The sequence below is a fragment of the Triturus cristatus genome, chromosome 8 (assembly GCF_964204655.1).
Source record: "Triturus cristatus chromosome 8, aTriCri1.1, whole genome shotgun sequence".
NCBI lineage: Eukaryota > Metazoa > Chordata > Amphibia > Caudata > Salamandridae > Triturus > Triturus cristatus.
In genome coordinates, this window is record NC_140591.1 from 277,077,058 (window position 1) to 277,101,014 (window position 23,957).

A 23,957-nucleotide genomic window follows, 5' to 3' on the forward strand; every position below is an offset into this window, starting at 1 on the left:
CCGGATTTGACCTACCCTGAGCGGAGCGATTGTGTCTAAGGCTTCAGTTACAAAGGCCTCCATCTTTTTGCCTTTGCTGAGAACTAGCAGTGTCAAATCTTTTGGGCACTTGATTTTCCCAGAGAGCTCTCAGAGATGCGTTTCTGATAAAGTGGAGGACTGGGACTCTGTACTCCTTTCCGATCCTGGATTTTCTGCTATAAGTTCTGAAGAAGATCAGGAATGACCAGACCCAAGTCATCCTAGTAGCTCCAGATTAATTAAGGTGAGTGTGGTACCGGAACTTCTTGGCATAAGTATTTGTTCTCCTATTAGGCTATCGCTTCGGAGGTATATCCATTAGCAGCAGCAGGGCATGATCTTGCACCAGAACCTGTGCAATCTGCACCTCCTTCTATGGAGATCAAGCGGTGGCAGAACATTAGGTTTGATCTTTCTAGTACATTGGGTTTGATCTTTCTCCCAAAGTTGTGAATGTCATCCTTGCTGCCAGGCGTCCCTCTACAAAGTCTGTCTACGCTGGAACACGTTTATTGCTTAGTGTGGCCAACCTGTCCGATGTCTGATTTGTTTTTATCTCTGGCCCAGCAAGAAGTTACAGTGCTCACAATTTAAGGTTAGCTGTCAACCCTTCCGGGCTTTTTATGCTTACTGGACCAAATGTCCTTATTCAAATCACCTGTTGTGATGAGGTTTCTAAAGGTTTTGACTCCTTGTTTCGTCCAGACTCTTTGTGGTGCCACAGTGGGATTTTAATTTGACCCGTACTTCTCATATGTACGCCACCCTAACCAATGCACAGCTGTCCACTACATCTCTTAACTCTGAAGACTATGTTTCTAATGGCCTTGGCTCACTCCATGAGTGACCTCCAAGCTGTCTTTCAACAGCCACCTTATACCACCTTTAGCTGAAAGAGACTGTTAGTTATAGATTATTTACCTTAGAATTACCCCCAGGTGTCAGACTGGATCCAGAGAATTGTTTCTTAGCAGTACCCCTGCGCGATGGTAGGTGGCGACGGTCGACTCTGCGTCTGTCATCAGCGTAGTGTTTGCCGGGATGACGTTAGTGTCTATTTAGACCCCGCCCCTGCGCACTGACATCTGTTCTTTCTTTTTCCGTGCCAGCCTAGCGCAAATCCAGAGAGAGCTACCCCTTTAGTCACTTTTTAACTAAGCTTTTTTTTTACTTTTGTCGACTTCTTTTTTTGAGTCTTCGACTCCTGGTGCAGGAGGGATGTCCCATCATCGAACCAGCTTAAAGCCTTGCGAGGCCGGTCTCAAACTGATCTCTGTGACTGACCCGCACCTCGTGTGCCTTAGGTGCTTGGAGTGCGAGCACAACCCGAAGTCGTGCTCCGACTGTCGGGCCATGAAACCTAAGTCTTTAAGGTAGCGGTCCCGAAAGCTTTTGGAGGGCCCGGCAGTCGGCTCTGCGTCATTCCCGGTCCCGCTCGAGAGAAAGGTCTCGAGACCGATTGCGGAGCCCCCACACCTCGCCGCACTCCAAGTCATTCAAGTCTTCGGGTAAGTCGAACCACAAGAAGAAGGCGAAAAAGCACCATTGCTCTTTGCCTTCTCCCCGTCAGTCGACTGTCGCGACGCGGGACCCAGAGCGTCGTCTCTCAAAGGCTCTGTCTTCGGTGTCTCCTTCTGGGACGACTCCGTGCCTCACTCCCTTTCCTGGAGCCGGAGCGTCCCCTGCACAACTTCGTGCATTTTACGAAGCTCTCCACTCCGGATTTAGGCAACCTGACTCTGCCGGCCCGCCTACGGGCCCTGCAGAGCCGATGGAGGGTTCTGGAACTTAGCAGCCGGCGGCTCCGGACTCTGCGTTGGAGATCCCCCAAGGATCTAGGCCTGTATCGACGCCAGTCGACCTTCCCCGGTGCCGAACCCGGCGCGGGCCATGCCCACGGCCGACGCCGTGCCAATCCTCACACCCGAAATGGACCCGGATCGACGTCGGCCGATGTCGAATCAGAAGCTGGAGTGTACTTTTGTTCCCCCTGTTCATCGCTGGTGTTACCTATCGCCCAGAAAGTGGTGATGAGGATTGGAAGGGGTCTTCTGACCCTTTAGCAGACCAGCTAGAAGAGCCGGACTAGAGAGAGGACCTGGGTGACGCCAGTGGTCTGGACTCCTCTCCTGACCTTGGCATGCTTTCTCCCCCTATCGTAGCTACGGAGGTGGGAGCGCCTTATGCTGTGGTGGTGAGAAGTAGTAAAACACCACAGGAGTATAACCGATAGACCAGGTGGAGATCTGGGCAAGTACAGGAAAAATAGCAACAGTGTCTCAACCGGATTTAGTGGAAATTAATATATCTGTATGTGCAAGACATTACAGGAAAAGAACAAAAGAGGGAGACTCCAAGTTATTTGTTGAATGTGCTCATGGCAACATATATTTGAAACATAAGTTATACATGACAGTTATATCAGCACTGTTAGCATAAATGCAGAGGCAATCCTAAAAAACTTAGTGCACATTGTGCTCGTGACAGGAGAGTGACGGCGCAAGTGACAAGTGAAGAACACAGCGCTAGGCGCGAGGTGAAAAAGTGGTATAGAATATATACAAAGTAATTGGTTCAACAAAATGATTTTTAAGAAAAATTAATCAAGATTTAGAACAATTCCATGAACCAAGGATGGATGTGCCCCATAAATTGCACTGGAAAAAATGGTCGACGGCGTTTCGATCCTAGTGAATCAGGATCATCATCTGGACCGGGTAGCCAAGATTGAGGGTGCTGTATAGGAAAGGATCAGGATGGCTGGGGGCGGGGGGCACACTGGTAGAGGAGAGCGGGGGAGGGGGAGCAGAAGTAGGGGCAAGGCTGCCTACCTGTAGCACAAGGTGATCGGGATCCAAGAGTAGATCAAGACCATTCGGGTCCTTTGGTGTCGTGGCAGTGTCGAGAAACGACTGCGTGTAATCACGGGACAGAAGTGGGTAGTCTGGGGAGAGAGGAGGGGGAAAAAAACAAAAACAGGGTAAATGAGTTGCCGTGTTCATGAGCAAGCATCGGAGGGGGTCAGACAGTGATGCTCGTAGGCGAGGTCCGTGGTGGTGAGAAGGGCAGATGAGGCCCTGGGCCTGGAGCTCCCTTCAGTGGCAGTCGGGACTAATCTCCTGACTGAGGTGCTTTAACCTACGGCAACCTCTTCTGAGCCCTTTTTGCCATTCAACAAAGCCCTCACTGACATCCTTCTGGGCACCTTGTCCAAGCCCAGCACAGGGGTTCCTGTGGAACAGATGATCGCCTACCGCACGGCTCCGGGTGACCCAACACCCTTCCCCAGAGAACTTGGTGGTTCAAGCCTTCTCTTCTAAGGGCGCATTCCCTACTGCTCCCCTAGATAGGGAAAATACAAGAAGCTGGATCATCTTGGAAAGGGCATGTTCTCTTCCTCCAGCTTGGCATTTTGATCCGTGAATACCGCATGCCTCTTGGGCCGATACCCCCATACCATCTGGGATACAGTTGCACAGGTGCTTCCTCAGTGCCCGGGAGAGGCCCGGGCCGTTCTCTCCCAGGCAGTGGTGGATGGGAGAGACGCAGCCAAATTCACAATTCGAATTGGACTGGATACCACCGACTCACTGGGCAGAACAATTGGCACATCGGTAGCCCTTCGGCGCTACGCCTGGTTGAGGACATCTGGCTTTTCCGGGGATGTCCAAGCAACCTTGCAGTACATGCTCTTTGATGTCCGTCGCCTTTTTGGTAACAAGGCAGACTCGGCGCTGGATCGCTTTAAGGATTCTCGAGAAATGGCAAGATCTTTGGGCCTCGCAGCGGCGACTCGTCCACCTCAGTCTGCCTTTCGTATCTTTCATGGCTACGGAAGGGGCACCCCAACAAGTCCAGCCCAAACCATCCAACAGTTCACATAAGCTACCGAGTCTCAGTGTGGCCATGGATGTGGGTCCCGGCGACGCGGGTCTGAGGGCCATCGGGCGGGCCAGTCCACCCTTCCCACCCCTGCAGCTGCCTCCAGACCTTCCTAGTCCAACTTTTAAGGCCATCAAGAGCCAGTGAGCGGCAGTATTCGCTATCACCTCCCTGTGAGAATGTGCCATCTTTCTTGCATGGTATGCCCCCACTTTTTGCTGAATTGCTGATGTACTTTGACTAAGTGTGCCCTGGGCTCCTGCCAGTCAGGTGCCCAGGGCCTGTGTTCCTTCCCATAAACTGTATTGAAGTCTAAACCCAATTTGCATCTCTGGCCACATGTCAGCCCCTGGTAAATGGTACCCTAGGTACCCAGGGCCCTGTGACCAGAGAAGGCCCCTAAGGGCTGCAGCACTTATTTTGCAACCCTTAGAGGCCCTGTACCCTGACACACACACACGGCTTTGGCAGGCTGAGTGTCTTGGCGCAGAACAAAACAGAGAGTCAACATGGCACCCATCCCTATGTGTCATGCCCACAAACACACTGCCCTGGCATACCTCAGTCACCCCTCTAGCTGGGTGCACTATGCCAGTGGTGTGGGTACAGGTGCATGAGCCCTGTACCCCTACAGTACCCAGGTCCACTCCTGGGCACTGTAAGTGCAGTGCTGCCATAAAGAGTATATGGTGCTGGGAGGTTGTCATTACGATCTGATGCCAGTGTGGGATTTAATCTAAAATGCACGACAGAGGGCAACTTATAGTTGCCCCCTGAAACTAACCCACAACCCGTGTCCTGACTGAGAGGCTGCATAGGCTGCCACCCAGCAGACAGGTTGCTGGCCCCCTGGGTAGAGAGCCATCCGCTCTCGTGGGCCTGTGTGACGGGGCAGGGGCGGCAGAGACGACAAACACGAGAATGGAGGTTGGTCGAGCACTTTATTCTCCACCTAGTACAGGGCTTCGCATAAGGATGTTCGGTACAAGAATGGTCTGTCTCCGGCTCTTCAAGGTTTGGACTGCCTAGTCGACACTCAGGGCGGCACGTTCCTGTTCGAAATTCAGGTCAGCTGCTGGTGACTCCCCGGTCTGGTTCCCCTCCGAGTCTTCCCTCCGTCGTATAGGACAAAAGAGACGAAAAGTACTGGTTAGGTCGGGGGACTAGTGCGCCGGGACACAAGTAGGGGCCGGGAGTGAGGGAAACCAAGTGCTTTCAGTGCTCTCACTCTCTCGTGACTGTGAGGGGGGTGCACGTGTGAGAGGATACTAGGGCAGGGTACTGGATGCGTTCTCGGTGTTACGGGTCTGGGTTCAACAATGGCGGTGAGGTGGCTTTCCCCAACCAACCCGCTACCCTTCCACGTACCTGCTCGAGCCACGCTCCTCCCCTGGGAACGTGGCCGGGCGCCTCGCGGTACCGTTGGCCTCCTGGCTTGTAGTCTTCGTCCGGTCTCCCTTCCTCCGTACTGCTACCTCCGCTTCTCCGCTCTCGAATCGTCCTCCTTCTCCACACTGAATCTCCTTCCGCCTCCTGGGAAACGCCGTCCGTCCTCTTCCGGGATCCTACCGCTTTTGTGTATCCTAGCAACGTGACGTCATCGGTGGGAGTGGTCTCGTCATTCTGAAAGGCGAAGTTAAAGGAGCCCTGTCCAGTTTCCACGGGCCAGTCCTGCGTGTAATAGGGATATGTCTCCTCCAGTGGTCCTGTCACCTCGGGTTGCTGCAGGGGGAGAGAAGGGGTCAACGAGGCATCTGGTGTACAACAGTTCTGATTATAGGAGGGCGGTCCTACAGTATCACACGCCCTGTCACACTCCTCCCCCCCTGGATTCTCCCGTTCGGGGAGAGGGAAGACCCTTGAGAGAAAATCAGCGTTACCATTATCCCTGCCCTTCCTATGTCTGATGGTGAAGGCATACGGCTGCAAGGTGAGGAACCATCGTAGGATTCTGGGGTTTTGGCTCCTATTTTTATACATCCACTGCAGGGGCGCATGGTCAGTATATAGGATAAATGGTTTGCCTTCCAGGTAATACTGAAGCTTCTCTATGGCCCATTTTATGGCCAGGCACTCTCTCTCGATAGTTGGGTACTTGGCCTCCCTCGGGAATAGTTTTCGGCTTACAAATAGAATGGGGTTTTCTAGCCCATCCCCCCCTTCCTGAGACAACACCGCTCCTAGGCCCATGTCCGAGGCGTCTGTGGCTAAGATAAAGGGCTTGGAGAAGTTCGGGGATAACAACACCGGCTGGCTTGTGATGGTATCTTTCAAATCTGAGAAGGCGCGCAGGGCACTGGGACTGGGCTGTAGGAATTCCCTTTGGTTACTCCCCTTGCGTAGCAGATCTGTAAGAGGGGCAGCAGTGTCTGCAAAGTTGGGGATGAATCTCCGATAATACCCGATAAGGCCTAGGAACGCCCTCAGTTCTCTTTTATTGCAAGGAAAGGGGGTAGCCTGTATAGCTCGGACTTTGGAGGTTTGTGGGGTGATGGAGCCCTCCCCCAAGACAAAGCCGAGATAATTGACCTTCGTAAACGCCGCTCTGGACTTCTTGGCGTTTATGTGCAGTCCAGCTTCTTGCAGGGCGGTGAGGATCGTTTTTAGATGCTCCAGATGTTCCTCCCACGTGTCACTGTATATGACGATGTCGTCCAAGTAAGCTGAGCTGAATGACGGGAAGGGTTGTAGGATCGCATTCATAAGTCTTTGAAAAGTGGCCGGGGCCCCATGAAGGCCAAATGGAAGCACGGTAAACTCGAATAATCCTTCGTCCGTGATGAAGGCCGTTTTCTTTTTATCGGCTTCCCTGAGGGGCACCTGCCAATAGCCCTTTGTCAGGTCTAGTGTTGTTATGAAGACGGCTTCTCCGAGTCTTTCAATCAGCTCGTCTACGCGCGGTATGGGGTAGGCGTCGAACGTAGAGATGGCATTTAGGGCACGAAAGTCCATGCAGAACCGTCGAGAACCGTCTGGTTTAGGTACCATGACAATCGGCGAGGCCCAGTCACTATTCGAGGGCCGAATCACCCCAAGGTTCAACATCTCTCTGACCTCCTTTTTGATGGCCTCTCTCCGTGCGGCCGGTATGCGGTACGGCTTCAGCTTTACCTTCTGTCCCGTCGGGGTCTCAATGTGATGTTCCACCAACGATGTTCTCCCGGGTCTATTTGAAAAGATCTCTTGAAAGGGACGGAGAACATCTCGTAACTGCTGCTGTCGGACTCGTGGGAGTTCTTCACATATGACCAGTTCGTTCAGGGTGGAGGGTTCCTTTTGGGGTTGAGGTAGAAGCAAGTGGGCACTTGTTGGGGGAGGCCCTATCCACTTCTTCAATAAGTTTATGTGGTATGTTTGGGTTTTTGACGATGAGAGACGTAATCGGTAGGTGGTATCTCCGATCGTACCAACCACCTCGTAAGGTCCCTTCCACTCGCTCCTTTCTTTGCTGGCGCAGGCCGGGAGCATGATCAAAGCCCAATCGCCGACCGCTAAGGTCCGGAGTTTTTTTCCTTTGTCATAGCATCGTTTTTGTTTCTGTCTTTGCATCTCCAAATTGGTGTAGGCCAAGCTCCTTAGTTTACCTATTTTGGACCGGAGTTGTTGTGTGTAGTCTAGGAGGGCTCTTTGTTCGTGTTCGCCTTCCATCTCCCACGCATCCTTGGTCATTTCCAGCAGGGATCTCGGATGTCTGCCATAAAGGAGTTCGAAGGCTGAACATCCCAGACTGCTCTGTTTTTGTGCTCTCAAGACGTAGAGGGCTAACGGGAGGAGGCGATCCCACTCGGGTCCCTCGGCCGACAGCATCTTCTTTAGGGTGGTTTTCAGAGACTGGTTATATCGCTCGACGAGTCCGTCCGTCTGCGGGTGGTACACCGATGTCCGTAGATGTTTTATATCCAAGGTTTTACAGACCTCTTGCATCAATTTCGAAGTGAACGGGGTACCTTGGTCCGTTAATATCTCCTTCGGAAATCCAACCCGGGAGCATAGCTCAATCAACCTTTCAGCTATGTTAGCTGTTGTGGGGGCTCTTAGGGGAAACGCCTCGATAAATCTGGTGGCGTAATCAACCAGTACCAGCGCATACACGTTGCCTTTGGATGAACGGGGTAGCGGTCCGATCAAATCCATGCCAATTCTATCGAAGGGTCGTCCTACGATTGGTAACGGAACCAGTGGTGCTGCTGGGGGGCGGTGGAGGTTCCTTCTCTGGCATATTTCACACGTCGTACAATAGTCCTTCACCTGTTTATAAATCCCGGGCCAGTAGAAGTACCGTAGTATACTGTCCGTGGTTTTCTCGGTCCCACTGTGTCCGGCGGTGAGATGGCTGTGGGCGAAGAAGAGCACCTGGTCTCGGAAAGAGAGAGGCACCACTAACTGGGGGTCCCCACCCTCAACCCCCTCCCGGTATAGGAGATCTTTGGATATGATGAACCTGGGATATCTCGGGGTGTCTAGGCTCTGGGACATATGTGCACTCTCCCAAGCATTCAATAAAGTGGAGTCATTGGCTTGTGCAAAACGAAAACTGCGGTCCGTGACCCATGGCTCGGGAGAGATAAGGGTTGTTACTATCCTAGGAGCTGTTGTGGTGGTTATTGATCTATGGAAGAGGGCCAAGAACTCCGGGTTATCCACCCCCAAAATCACTTCCTCCGGCAGAGAGTCAACCACCCCAACCCTTACGGTGCATGGCTTTTTTTCATGGGGTTTTATTGTGACCTGAGCAAGCGGGTAGGGCTTAACGTCCCCATGAACACATTTTATGTGTACCAGAACGTCCCGGACATATTGGTTTGGACGTATCAGTTTTTTCTGGACCACCGACTGTCGGCATCCCGAATCTAAGAGGGCCTTTACAGTTTTACTGTTCAGGGACACACTCACATAAAACGAGGGACCTGTTTCAGCCGCATACATTATGGACTTAGGGAGATACCCAACCTCCATGGGCTCCTCGGTCGCTCGTTTCTTGGGACACAGGCGGGCTATATGGCCCCACTCTCCACAGTCGAAGCACTGCGGGCCTCGAAGCGGTGTTCCCTCAAATCTTAGGGGCCTAGGTTTCGGGTTGTCTGATACTGGTTTCTTTTTCTCGGTCTTGACGGGAGTCTGTATCTTTGTCCCCTTCTCGTAGTCCCACCCTGTGACCTTAGGCTGTGCACGGGCATAATTAGCAGCCATTTCAATGGCTTGTTCCAAGGTCAACCCCTGGTGTTGTTTGAGCCACCTCTGAGAGGCGTATGGCAAGGCCTCCATAAACTGTTCTAAGTATATCTTAGTCATTACTTCCTCCGTCGTGCTGGTGGCCGGCTGTAGCCACTTGTCCGCAGCGAACTTCAATCGGAAGAACAAAGTTTTGGGGTTCTCGCCTGGTATACCCCTCTCCTTTCTGAAGCGGAGTCTGTATGCCTCTCCATCGAGCCCTAAATGGTCCAGGATGACTTCTTTTATGGTTGGATAGGGCGTGGTGCCCATGGGGTTGGCCACCTGATATGCAAATTGCGCCTCCCCTGACAGGAGCGGCGCCAAAAAGAAGGGCCACTTGTCCTCCGGCCATCCCATCGCTCTGGCAGCCCTCTCAAAGTTCATCAAGAACATGTCCGGGTCCTCCCCCGGCGTATATTTCTGTAAGGCCAGTCCTGAGGGGTGAGGAGCGGGAAGGGGTCGCGCCTCCGGGGTAGTTTGTACTATTGCGACCGGAGGGCTTTTCTGCAGACTCTCCATGTGGGCCGCGATAGTATTTTGGAAAATGTCCCGGTCGGCTTGCGCTGACGTCATCTGCCTCTGTACTGCCCATTCTAACTTTTCCTGTCCTTTTACGAGATGTTGGATGAGGGCGTCCATCTTGTCGTACAGACAGACTGAATCCCACTTCTGACACCAGTGTGACGGGGCAGGGGCGGCAGAGACGACAAACACGAGAATGGAGGTTGGTCGAGCACTTTATTCTCCACCTAGTACAGGGCTTCTCATAAGGATGTTCGGTACAAGAATGGTCTGTCTCCGGCTCTTCAAGGTTTGGACTGCCTAGTCGACACTCAGGGCGGCACGTTCCTGTTCGAAATTCAGGTCAGCTGCTGGTGACTCCCCGGTCTGGTTCCCCTCCGAGTCTTCCCTCCGTCGTATAGGACAAAAGAGACGAAAAGTACTGGTTAGGTCGGGGGACTAGTGCGCCGGGACACAAGTAGGGGCCGGGAGTGAGGGAAACCAAGTGCTTTCAGTGCTCTCACTCTCTCGTGACTGTGAGGGGGGTGCACGTGTGAGAGGATACTAGGGCAGGGTACTGGATGCGTTCTCGGTGTTACGGGTCTGGGTTCAACAATGGCGGTGAGGTGGCTTTCCCCAACCAACCCGCTACCCTTCCACATACCTGCTCGAGCCACGCTCCTCCCCTGGGAACGTGGCCGGGCGCCTCGCGGTACCGTTGGCCTCCTGGCTTGTAGTCTTCGTCCGGTCTCCCTTCCTCCGTACTGCTACCTCCGCTTCTCCGCTCTCGAATCGTCCTCCTTCTCCACACTGAATCTCCTTCCGCCTCCTGGGAAACGCCGTCCGTCCTCTTCCGGGATCCTACCGCTTTTGTGTATCCTAGCAACGTGACGTCATCGGTGGGAGTGGTCTCGTCATTCTGAAAGGCGAAGTTAAAGGAGCCCTGTCCAGTTTCCACGGGCCAGTCCTGCGTGTAATAGGGATATGTCTCCTCCAGTGGTCCTGTCACCTCGGGTTGCTGCAGGGGGAGAGAAGGGGTCAACGAGGCATCTGGTGTACAACAGTTCTGATTATAGGAGGGCGGTCCTACAGTATCACACGCCCTGTCACAGCCTGCAACAATGCACATCCTGGGGCGAGGTGCCAAGCCTCCTCCCCCAGGATGGGCAGGGGAAGCTTCAAAGGCATGCCGCCTTTGTGAGCCTCCCCAGACCACTTGCTGTACTCAGCAACTGGTCCCCACCGGTTCTGACCCCCACTCTGGCGGGAAGACTAGCGGGAAAACCCAAGGGAGAAAAGGGGGTGTGCCAGCCTCTGCCAACCCCACCCCTCAGGTGGGGGAGGCGAGGTGAAGCACAACTCCGGGCTCTCACCATCTTGAGGATGGGGAGCCCTACCCAATCAGGACCAGGCTCCTGCCCCCTCCCACTGGAGAGTGGCAGGATAGGGGGTGTAGCCACCCCAGGAAAGGGAGCCATTGGTCCCTGACCTTTCCCTACCTGTAACGCCACTAACTTTAGTATTTAGGAGCACCCTGAACCTTTCTTCCTCAGATCCCGATTCCGAAACAAGAAGAACAAGAAGAAGAAAGAAGACCTGCCGTGCAGCTGCTAACAAGAGGATGACACCAACTGACTTGGCCCCAGCCCTACCGGCCTGTCGACCCTCGAACCTGCTCCTGCTAAACCACGTCATCTCCAGTGGTCAGCAACCTCAAAAACCCCGGAGGACCTGACTGCCTTGCTCATCTAAAGACTGGGACTCCCACGAGTAGTGGTTCTGCTCAAACAGAAACAACCCCTGGTGCCAAGCCAGGAACCGCGAATCCAGCAGACTCTTCACCCGCCGAGCCCGGCCTGTGCCAGAGTGAACAAAGACCACGAGGACGTCCCCCCGGAGACTATGACCAAGAATCCAGCACCCAAGGACCCTCCTCGACAGGACCCTCCTCGACGCTCCTGACGACGCCTGCAGCCTCAGCTCCAGGGATCCCCCCCAACCGCGACCAGCAGAGGGTAAGATTTCCCGACTCCAAAAGACACCCCTGCACCCGGCACCCTGCGGCCCCCTGTGCCCAGCTCCTGGGTGCCTACCTAACCTTACAGCTTCCCAACTTACCTCTCAAAGTGGTGGTCGCACCTGAAGAATCTCCGTCCCCGATCTTGCAGCATTTGTTCATCTTGCAGCTTTTCCATTGAAATACATTGGGCACCCGACGGCCCAAAAGCACCCTGCACCCAGCCGACTGAGTGATCCTGGAAGTGCACCACCTGTTCTATTCTAGTTCCCCACTTGCCCTGTGTAAGTGACCAGAAGCTCCGCTCCCACAGCCGTGTGGTCTGCCTGCTAGCAGCCACCAACCAAAGGCCCCCTGCCCGCCTTATGCTAACATTGGGTCTACTCTCTCTGCACCCGGCTGCCGCTGAGGGTATTGAGGGTGTAACAACTGTACCTACCTGACCCTGGGAGACCCCTGAGTCTCACCCCAGAACCTTAACTCTGCCAGTCGAGTACTTACCTGAAAGCCGATAACTCACATTTTCTCAATAGGGTAACATTGACTGGTTTTCACTTGGAAATTCTTCTAAGTGTCGAGTGTAGAAACTTTAAAATATTCACTAAAAATCACCCGATCGACGAAAACGAAATTACTCACCTGTTACCAGGAGAGATCCCAGTGCTGGATCTTGGTGCCCAGCACTGACCCTGTAAAGTAATTACAACTGCGATTTTCCGATAACAAAACTTACCTCCTGGTTTTTGCCAGAAATTCTTCTAAGTGTCGATTTTTGAAACATACAAATATTCCTTAAAACTTGCCTGTATAACAAAAACGATTCCTTTCAACTGTTTACAGGATATGCACCAGGGCTGAACCCAGGATCCAGCCCTGAGTAAGAAAAACCTATGCAAAGTAATTGATATTGCCTTTACTTAAAGATTCCCATTGAGCTCAATGTTATAATTGTGTTGCCTATTGCAACAACTGTAACTATTGCATTTAAACGTCTATTGCTTATTGAAATATTTAACTAGAGCATCTCATTCTGAGAAAGTATTTTGATACCTACTTGTGGTTCTAAAATAAAACAACTATATATTTTTATATACAAAACCTTTGGTCTAGAGTTCAGTTCTTGAGTGTGTGAGACCGTTTGCTGACTGAGTGTGTACAACAAATGCTTTACACTGTCCTCTGATACTGCCTTACTGCTCGACCAAGCTACAACTTTAGAGAGTAAAGTTATATCTAACTTTAACCTCTTCCAAACCTCTGGGGACTGTGGACTCTGTGCACACTGAACCTTACTTTTGTGCAGTATATACAGAGCCACTTTCTTACACTGCCCTACTGGAAACCATCTTCTCGGACAGGTGCGTTTTGCATATAGTCCGAAGGGGCTACTCCCTCCCCTTCGATACTCCCCTTCTCTCCATGCCACTGTCTTTAAATCATATGTCCGAGGATCATTTGGCACTTCTCGGCCAGGAAGTTTTAGCTCTCTTGGCCGAGGGAGCTATCAAGAGAGTTCCTACGTCAGAAGTAGGTCATGGTTGCTATTCCCGCTGCTCTCTGGTGCCCAAGAAGGACAAAGGCCTGCGTCATATTCTAGACCTCAGGGCCCTCAACCGCTTCCTCTGGAAGGAGAAGTTCAGAATGCTAGCCTTGGCTCAGGTCCTGTCCGCCCTCGACCCTGGAGACTGCATGGTGGTGCTGGACTTGCAGTACTTCTATCACATCCCCGTCCTGCCAGCTCACAGATGCTTCCTGCGGTTCTCGGTAGGCCACGAGCATTTTCAGTTCACTGTGCTTCCCTTTGGCCTTACCAACGCCCCTCGGGTGTTCACGAAAGTGATGGTGGTGGTCACAGCTCATCTGTGCAGATTAGGGGTTCCTGTCTTCCCCCATTCTCGACGACTGGCTGTTGAAGGCGGGCTCGCTCCAGACTGTCGTCTCCCGCCTCCTGCACTCGCTAGGGTTCACTATCAACGTGCCGAAGTCACACCTGACTCCCTGTCAAATGCTCCCTTTCAAACGCTCCCTTTTATCGTGCTGTTCTGGACACAGTGCAGTTTTTGGGCCTATCCTCCCGAGCAGCAAGTCCAGGATATTTGGGCTATGATACCGATGTTTCAGCCTCTGTCCCGGATTTCGGTGAGAATGACCCTGAGGCTGGTGGGCCTCATGGCCTCCTGCATCCTGGTGGTGGATCATGCCAGATGGGATATACGACCTGAAGTTCCAGTGGGCTCAGCATCAGGGAAATCTTTCCGACTACGTCCGGATCTCAGAGGAGACTGCGCAACAACTGCAGTGGTGGTTAACAAACCAAACTTGGGTCAGAGGCAGATCCCTCTCCCTTCCCCAACCAGACCTCACAGTGGTGACAGATGCATAACTCCTAGGATGGTGTATCCATCTGGGAGAGGCGGAGATCAGAGGCGTCTGGTCTCTGGCGGAGTCCAGGCTCCATATCAACTGGCTGGAGCCCTGGGCGATTCGTCTTGCACTGAAGGCATTTCTTCCCTCTCTCAAAAGGAAAGTGGTGCAGGTGTTCACAGACAACACCACCGCCATGTGGTACTGCAACAAACAAGGCGGGGTGGGGTCGTGGACCTTATGTCAACAGGCCCTTCGTCTCTGGACATGGCTGGAACATCAGGACATGACGCTGGTGGTTAAACACCTGGCCGGTTCCCTGAATGCCAGGACGGACGAACTCAGCCGCCAGTGCCTGGTGGATCACGAATGGAGTCTTCACTCTGAGGTAGTGTAAGGTCTCTTTCAGCGGTGGGGAGATCCTTGGTTAGACCTGGTTGCCCCCAAAGAGAACGTGCAATGTCAGCAGTTCTGCGTGCTGGAATTTCGAAGGCGGCACTCGCTCAGTGACACATTTCGTCGCAGTGGAGCTGCGGCCTCCTGTATGCTTTTCCCCCTGTACTACTTCTGCCCAGAGTGCTGAAGAAGTTCAAGCGCGACTGGGCCCAAGTTATTCTTGTGGCTCCGGACTGGGCATGAAGAGTCTGGTACCCAGAGCTCCTGAGCATGGCCATTGATCCTCCACTCAGACTGCCTCTTCGGAAGGATCTTATGTCGCAGCAGCAGGGGATCGTTCTTCACCCGAACCTGTCCAGCGTCCACCTCCTTGCATGGAGATTGAGTGGCGACAGTTGACAGCTTTTCACCTTCCTCCCAAAGTCTGTAATGTCATCTTGGCAGCCAGGCGTCCCTCCACTAAGAAGGTATATGCCTGTAAATGGAACAAGTTTGTGGCATGGTGCACAGCAAAGGCTGTGGATCCCCTTTGTGCCCCTCTATCAGAGGTTCTGTTTATATTTTCTTTGGCCCAGCAGGGCTTTGCCCTGGGCACTCTTAAAGGCTAACTTGCGGCCATCTCTGCCTTCCTTCGGCTATCAGATCAGCCATCTTTGTTCAAGTCCCTTATTGTACATAGATTCTTCAAGGGCATTACTAATCTCTTTCCTCCTTCTCCCTTTGTAATGCCCCAGTAGGACTTGAACCTGGTCTTAACCTATCTTATGTACACTCCCCTCGAGCCTCTTCACAACTGTCCTCTCAGGCTCCGCACTCTGAAGACGGCTTTCCTTATTGCCATCACCTCTTCTCGCACAGTGAGTGAGCTACAAGCTCTTTCTTCTAAGCCCCCTTTCTTCTCTGTGCATCCGGACAAAGTGGTGCTTAGGACAAGGCCCTCGTTCCTTCCCAAAATGGTTACACCCTTTCACATTGTACAAATAATTACTTTACCCACCTTTTTTCCCACCTCCTCACCCTTCCGAGTAGGAGAGACTTCACCATCTGGATCCCAAACGTGCGCTGTCTTTCTACCTTGACCGCACCAAAGATTTACAGGTGGACTATCAACTCTTTGTTGGCTATGTTGGTGCCAAGAAAGGTCGGGCCGTTCAAATGCGGACCATCTCCAGATAGGTTATCCTTTGTATTAAAATATGCTACGCTTTGGCGAAGAAGGAAACTCCTGTGGAGCTCCGTGCTCATTCTACCTGAGCTACGGCGGCCACCACTGCTCTTGCTCGCGGAGTTCCACTTCTTGACATCTGTCAGGCAGTTACATGGTCATCTTTGCACATGTTCACAAGACATTACTGACTGGACAGCCGAGTCCGGGGGGACGGCTATTTTGCTTGTTCTGTTCTCCAGGATTTTTTGGTGTGAACTTAGTTCGCAGACCCTCCTCTGGGGTTGGTATTGCTAGTATAGCTAGTCTAAGGTAAGAATCTATAACTAACAGTTTCTTTCAGACGGACAATTTACTTACCTTCGATAACAATGTATCTGTAAGAGACATATGTTAGTTATAGATTCCTTACCACACCACCCATCCTCCTCGCTCTGCGAACTGACTTCTAGGGACAGTGACTCCCTAGCAGGGTCCTAGTTGAGTGCATCAGTGGTCAGTGTCTTGCATGGCTCTGCTCTTCTTGCGTGGAAAGTCGTGTCAGAACTGATGTCAGCGGGCAGGGGCAGCGTCTACATAGGCACCGCAATATCATCCCGACAAACACGACGCTGATGATGGATGTGGAGTCGATCGACACTGGCAACTGACCCTCAGGGGTACTGCTAAGAAAAAATTCTCCGGATCCAGTCTGATGCCTGGGGGTAATTCTAAGGTAAGGAATCTATAACTAACATATGTCTCTAACAGATACATCGTTACCGAAGTAAGTAACTTGTTCCTCCCAGACAAGGAGGTGTTGAGGACCAGGGCAGCCATTTTATCAACAGTCGGACTGCTTTTCAAGTTGGGCAATCCATCTGTGTCCCAACATTCTTTGTTCGTCCTCACCTCCTGAAAGCGGAGTAGAGACTCCATTGGCTTTTACATTAATTGCCCTGAAGACCTTCGGGTGGATGACCAGCTCGTTGTGAGGTTCTCTCGGGAAAAGAAAGGCAAGGCAGTGCAGAAAAAGATTTTATCAAGGTGGAAATACCTCTCCTTTAAGATCTGCTGCGCACTAGCCAAGTACCAGCCTCTAGATGAGTTGAGGGCCCATTTCACCAAGGCCAAGGCTGATGCACTACACTGGTGTGTGTGGTGTGCCTGTCCTTGATATCTGTCAAGCCTCCACATGGGCGTCAGTACACACATTCACGAAGCACTATTGCCTTTACAGCTAGGTCTGACGGGATGGGTTCGCTGTCCTACAAGACGCTTTGGCATGAGCCATTACACAGACCCACCACCTTGAGAGTTACTGCTTTGGTATCTATTCTGAAGGTGAGAAATCTGCAGTTAGAATTGTATATAAGAAGAATACATTATTCATCTTCGGAAATTCTCTTTCTTGTGGATACTCTATCTAGCTGCAGATTCCTCACCACCTTTTCCCTTCCCCGATCTGTGGAATAGTCTCTTTTTCCATCTAAAATGTCACACATTAGCGATCTGCACACGGGAACCTCTGATCATTGGTGGGTTCCACACCAGAGGGTGCAAACAGAGGTGAGAAAGAAACTGCTGTCGACATGCAGGAGGGGTGCTTATATGCGGCTCCATCGTCCCTTACGGGATGGAACAAATTAATGGCAGTGCAGCTTGGCACCACATGCCCACATACATGAGCAATGCTGTTTTAAAATTTCCAAATCCAGTCTGGTTCCTGGGGATATTCTAAAGGTGAAGAAGCTGCTGTTCGATAAATTATCTGCCAGAAAGAACGACACTGAAGGCAAGTAACTTGGTCTTTACAGAGATATAGTGACTAGATGCCAAACAATTAGCAGCCTAGCTATCCGTGCAACTATAGCCAACAGTGGCATCATCCTAGCATAGTTGCTGTTAAAAATTGGATTTTTGGGCAGGCTAGGGCATGTGCCAAAGCCAGGCAGAAACCACCACTCTAGTCAGGATAAGGGAGTTACACTCGTAAATTAACCCCTGCTCACCCCCTTGGTAGTTTGGAACGAGCAGTCAGGCTTATCTTAGAGGCAGTGTGTAAAGCATTTGCACATAACCAGCAGTAATACAATGTAAGCACTACAAAAGGACACTGTGAGAAGTTGGCCTGATGTATGATGTCACTAGTTCTAGTGTACACCTTATATCAGTCCAAACAACCCTTATGGTGATTGGTTGTAAAGTCAACCTTATAGACCAGCTTTCCTAGTGGTAGCATGGACAAGAGCAGTCTTAGGCTAAACTCTGAATGGCATGTGAAGCCAGCTGTTATACCATTTGTAACCCCTTGAATACCAAATGAAAGGACACCACAACAGATATATATATAAAATAAAGTGTATTTATTCTAGTCAAACCCTCAGCACTCTTTATGAGATTCGAGGTAAGTCCAACACAGTATTATTCAAGCATACATTAAGTCACACAGGTAAGTAATACAGTTAGGCCCTAGGGGCCACGCAAACCATATACTAAGTAAGTGGTATAAGGACCACGGTCACGGAAATAGGATAGGCCTAGGCCTAGGGAATCGCTGGGGCTACACTATACTACCAAAGGTTAGGAAGTGGGAGTCCCACGGGATTCAGGTGCAGAGTGGAAACACTCACGCGTAATGCGTATAATCGATAGAAATAGTACAGTTTAGGAATAATAAGATTTAGGACACTTCTGGAGTAACTAGGAAGTCAAGACTTGAGAACTAGACACTAGGATAGTCAATACCCTGATGAGCGCCGGAGTACTCAAGTTACCTAGCCCACGGGCTGCGGGTGCATAGGTGTGATGTTGCGTCGGGTTTCGTCGTCGACTCCTATGGATGCCTGAAGGAAAGATGCTGACAGGCAGTCAGTGAAGAGTGTCCGGTGGATCCCAAGGCTGGGATCAAGAAGGAAGGATACCTGCAAGCAGAAGGGACAGAGTCTGGGTCACTAGCCAGTGACCACGTGGAACCAGGAAGGAACCAGGCGATGTCGGGAGATTGCAGGTGAAGAGGTGAAGCTTGTCGCAGCAGCCACGGGTACCAGGAGACGTCGAGGACGACCAGGACCAGGAGGCGAGCTGTCCCACGAAGGCTCTTGCTGTCGGCGGCGTCGAAGTCGAACTAGGACTCACCAAGCCTTGGCAAGCGGAACCCACGAAGAATGGAGGACTTGCTTCTGGTGCAGACCAGGAAGGTCTGGGGTGCTTCTCTTTTGCAGAGGAGCAAGAGCCAGTCTGGAGGAGCCACACCAGCAGTGGAAAGTTAAAGGTGTGTCGTCACAGAGGTTACTAGCCAACGGGCAAGTAACCGGACAGATGCGGCAAGCAGGAAAATGCAGAAGGGCCCCACGCAGGACTCGTGGAGTGTGGGGGGGCTGATCTTCGGTGCAGATGGTGCTTGGGCTTGGGGCTTCTCAATCCCCGGTGCACAACTTCGAGGGTGCCTCAGAAGCTGCGCTGGAAGATACTCGCCACTTTTCCCAGGTAGCCGGTCCCACGTCTCTCGTCGCCTCCACGGATCTCAGCTCGGCTGTGGATGTGGATCAGGGTCGGAGAAGTCTGGAAGTCAAGGCTCTGGTCGGGCTCTGCAGTCGGTCCCTCGTAGAACTTCAGCAAAGCAAAGGGTAAGTCTCTTGATGGTGCCTGTTTGCACAGGGTGACCACTCCTTGGCCACAAGGGAGATTCTTCAGTCTTCTTCTTTCGTCGAAGGTCCAGAATTTCTGTTCAAGTTGCAGGTTCAGGATAATCTAATTTAGCAGGGCCCAACTAGCTACTAATATACTGGGCTAGTGGGCTGGGCTACCTGCAAGGTCCCTCCTATGGGTGGGACCAGGAAGGGGAGTGGCTACACCCCCTTTCCTTTGTCCAGTTTCGCGCCAGAGCTGGGGCTGGAGTGCCCCAGCACCGGTTTGAACTGGAGTATGCATGGAGCACCTTGTGTGCCCCAGGCATGTCTCATTCCTTTCAGCCCTCCCTGCCCCAATACACTAAAGTCTGCCTGGGGAGGTGCTAGCACCTCCCCAAGCAGGAAACCTATTGTCCAAGCCTCCCTGGCTGGGAGGGCTCCCAGCTGCAGGAGGTCAGACTTGTGTCTGTGGCAGCAGCATCCATTTTGTGATGCTGAGGCTTTGGTCAGAGTTAAACAGCAAAGTAGGATTTTAACATGTCTCTCCCTCTAGAAGGGGGGAATAATATCCTCATCACCAGAAATGGTATGGGGGTATTATTCCAAAGTGTTAGACACCTTACACGACATGTTTTGATAAAGCCAAACCATAGTTACCATAACCGTTTAAGATTATAAGGCACTTTAAGAGTATATGGTAGGCTATATCATAGAACAGCTATAAGGACATGGTTCCGAAAGCTGCAGACAGGCTCAGCTCATGCTAGAGCAACATCTCACATGTTACCAAGCACTCTGCCTCCAGGATTGTTAAGGCCTGCCATAGGAGTGGCTGATAGGTACACATGTGTCTTTTTTAAGGGTAGATATAGGTATACTATATCTAAGCAAGGGGTGATTACACGACCTTGCCCCAGCTGAGTGATCAGCCAGTTGTGTCTGATTGGAAGGCCAGGCCAGGGGTGGCATAATACATGCTGCAGCCCCTGGGAGGCCTAGGGTACGCCTATGCCCTGGGTACCTAGGGTACACTGTACAGGGTCCAATAAGGTGATCCTTACCAATTGGGTATGTACCTAGGGTACATGGAGTCCATTTTACAGAGAGAGCAGACAGCCTGAGACCCTGAATGGCAGGATCTCAGGCCAACTAAGTCGAAAAACCAGCTAGACACTAGGCAAAAAGTTGGGGGTAACCATAGTCAGATATCCACCTTCCTACAGACACCACACCAGTTTAGAAAAATATCCAATATTTTTATATACAAGACAAAAAACGGTAAAAAGCCACAATACTGTACCTAAAAATCTACAGTTCCGGAGGTCGGTGCAGGAGTCGTCAGGGCCCTCCAAGTCACACACGTTGCAGGTCGATCTCCTCTCTGTTGGAGTCAGGAGCGCTGGCGTCGGCAGGCGTTGTGTGCTGCGGTGCGGTGCCCTCAGGTCGCGGTGCGAGCAGCGGCTCGGTGGTGGCATCAGATGGCGTCGTCGGTAAGACCAGGGTTGTGATGCGAGATGAAGGCGGTGCTCGTTACGGTGCTGGCAGGTCATGGTGCAAGCAGCAGCATCATCGTTGCTGAGGCGCTGTCGTCGGCTGACGAACTGGAGTCGATGGCACCGGTGTCGGTAGGCCAAGGCTGCGGTGTGGGATGAATGCGGTGCGTCATGTAACTTTACAAGCGGTGCCCTCGAACCACGGTGCAAGCAGCGGCGTCAATTTCGGCGTAGCGCGGCGTCGTCGGGGATACCAAGACGTTGTCGTGAAGGGAGGCTGTGCGGAGTGCTGTGCCCACAGGTCGCGGTGCGAGCAACGGCTCGGTTGCGGTGTCAGCAGGCGTCGTCGGTGAGACCAGGGTCACCTTGCGGCGGTGTCCTCTGCTGTGCCAAAGCGTCGTTGTGAAGCGAGGCGGCGCGCAGTGCTGTGCCCACAGGTCGTGGTGCGAGTAGTGGCTCATTGGCGACGTCAGCAGGTGTCCTTGGTGAGACCAAGGGTGCGGCATTGCAGCGGTGCCCTCTGCGTTGCCGTCAGGACACGGAGCCGGCAGCGGCGTTGTAGACGTCCTCGAGTTACTTTTCCTCTGTTGCAGCACAAAACACACAGTCCCCTGTGCTGCGGGCAGAAGAGCTTGAAGTCTTTGTTGTTCCTGAGACTTCTTGAACAGGGGGCAAGCTCTACCTCAAGCCCTTGGAGAAACTCACAAAGCAGATTGCAGAAAGTTCAGTCCAGTCCTTTCACTGCCCAAGACAGAAGCAGCCACTGCAGGCCAACACAGCAAAGCACACAGCAAAGCACACAGCAAAGTGGTAGGTCCTCCTCACAGCTTCTCCATCTCTTCTTCTTGGCAGTCTTCTTGATCCAAAAGAGTTCTAAAGTTCAGGGGTCTGGGCCCCAATATTTGTATCCCAAAATCCTTTGATCTCTTAGACAGAGAGTGTCTGTGCCCAGCCAGAACCAGTTCTGCCTTCTCTGGTGTGATTTTCTGGCAGGGGGTGGAGACGGCATTGTCAGAGGCAGACCATGCCCTTTGAGGTGCAAGGAAATCTCCTCCCCCTTCCCCCATTGTAGCCCAGGTCTATTCAGCCCTTTCCTGACCCTACCTAGACTATCTGGAGCAACTCCTGCTCCCCAGCCTTCTGTCACCCAAAACCCAGACAGGCAATCCACATTCCAGCAGAGGCACACGGGATGACTGAGCAAGAAAATACCTACTTCTAAAAGTGATATTTTCAAACACCGAATGTAAAAATCACCTTCACTAAAAGATGCATCTTTAGATTCTAAGTTCAGGCATACTAAATTTAATTTTTATACCTAGTTCCCAGGGCCAGTTATGTTTATATGATGTCCTATGGGGGACAGGTAGCCTTGAAATAGTGAAAAACGAAATGGGCTGTAATTCACTATCAGGACATGCCATACGAACCAGGGCATGTCCTACCTTTCACATACACTGCACCCTCCCCACAGAGGTACCTTGGACCTTCCTTAGGGGTGCCTGACATGTAAGAAAAGGGAAGGTTAGGGACTGGCAAGTGTGTGCACTGGTCAAGTCGACATGGCAGTTAAAAACTGCACGCAGACTCTGCAATGGCAGGTCTGAGTTACCTTTTTAGGGCTACTCACGTGGGTGGCACAATCAGTGCTGCAGGCCCACTAGTAGCATTTGATTTACAGGCCCTGGCATACTCAGTGCACTTTACAAGGGTCTAACAAGTAAATCAAATATCCAATCATGGAACCACCAATCCATATCACCATTTACACAGAGAGCATATGCACTTTAGCACTGATTAGCAGTGGTAAAGTGCCCAGAGTCCTAAAACCAACACAAACAGGTCAGGAGAAAATAGGAGGAAAAAGCAAAAGGTTTGGGGATAACCCTGCAAAAAGGGACATTTCCAACAGTGGCCTTTATCACAGCGGAAAATTACATGAGTTGGCAGTATCATCGAAAGGCTTGGCCTTTCGAAGGTCTAACATCATAATGCCCTCAACACTGATAACCACGGCATCTGATAATCAAGGTCCATTGCAGGCCCCGCTCCATGAGATAACACGAGGGAGGCCAAAAATGAGACTGCAGTGGGAAGATACGCAATAGCTACTCTCCATTGTGTTGACTTAAATACACCCATAGGGTGCGATAATCATGACTGAACCAAATCTAAACAACGTATTTGTTACTGATGAAAAATCAATGACAACATGATTAACCACAAAAAATGTATTTGCATGACTTTCCTAAATGTAATTTATCATCTGCCTTTCTTTCAGCTTCCTGAGAGAGCAATGTTTCAAATTAAGCAGTATAATTCTGAAAAGTATATGGTCTCTGAGTGGCAACTGGAAGAAGCACAGGTTTTCTGGGCAAAGAAAGAGCAAAGCCTGGCGATGGAAATTCTCAGGCAGATGATAAACAAGTTGGATTCAGGCTCTTTTGAGGTAATTGTGTAAGGTCGAGTTTCATCTGTTTTCTAATAGTTAACGGCCTTGCTTCAGAGATTATGATATAGAGCTTGCAAGGGAGTTGTTTTTCTAACTATTGCAGATGATATTTTGTCTTTACTATGTACAGCATTGTGTCTGTAAATTCAGTGTTTATGTATCCAACCTATTGTTACAAACCTGAGAGGAAAATGAATGCAAACTAATTTGAAGGATAGGCTCTGTAATGAGAGAGGAATGTAGTGTATGCATAATTGGAACATTATTTTTATAAAGTATTTTCCAACACGAGGACATATTCAGCCATCTTTAAGCGCCCGTTGAAACACTTTGTTGCAAACTTCTTGGGATATTATGAAAAAATGCCTTTTGTTGAAGACATGTTGACAAAATCACTTTTGCTTTCTTTAACCCCTTCAGTGCCCGCCCCTTTCCCCGCCCTGTGCCGGCCGTTGCATTAGCGGGCGGGGTTTATGACGAGCTGGTCTCGTCATGGGCACAGCGCAACCGCGGCCCATGACGAGACCAGCTCGTCATGGGCATTGAAGAGGTTAAATATAGTGAAATACCAAACTCATATTTCTGTTGAGAAAGAATAAATAATGTGAATGACTCTGTCATCAAACAGTGGCTGAAGGGAGTGCAACCAAAGAGGTCATTGGCTGAATAAAGCTCACCAAAAGCTCTTCTCTGCATAGACTTTTTGGCCATGGCAAAAGCAGCGGCTAGCAGACCTAAAAGTATCCTCAACAAAATCGTATCCATCTCCCGCTAAAAAAGTGGGGCAATATTCAAATTTAGCTATAAGTGAGTTTCAGTGGGGAATAGATTTATGTCCTTT

General features: G+C 51.2%; 1 protein-coding gene across 1 annotated transcript in view; it reads left to right on the forward strand.

Annotated features, from left to right (window-relative positions):
• ATM (ATM serine/threonine kinase) overlaps positions 1–23,957 on the forward strand; it is a 1,586,045-nt gene that overhangs the window by 1,083,268 nt on the left and 478,820 nt on the right. The window contains exon 47 of the mRNA XM_085621514.1: positions 22,946–23,113. Coding sequence (XP_085477640.1) covers positions 22,946–23,113 — 168 coding nt within the window. The remainder of the gene's footprint in view (positions 1–22,945; positions 23,114–23,957) is intronic.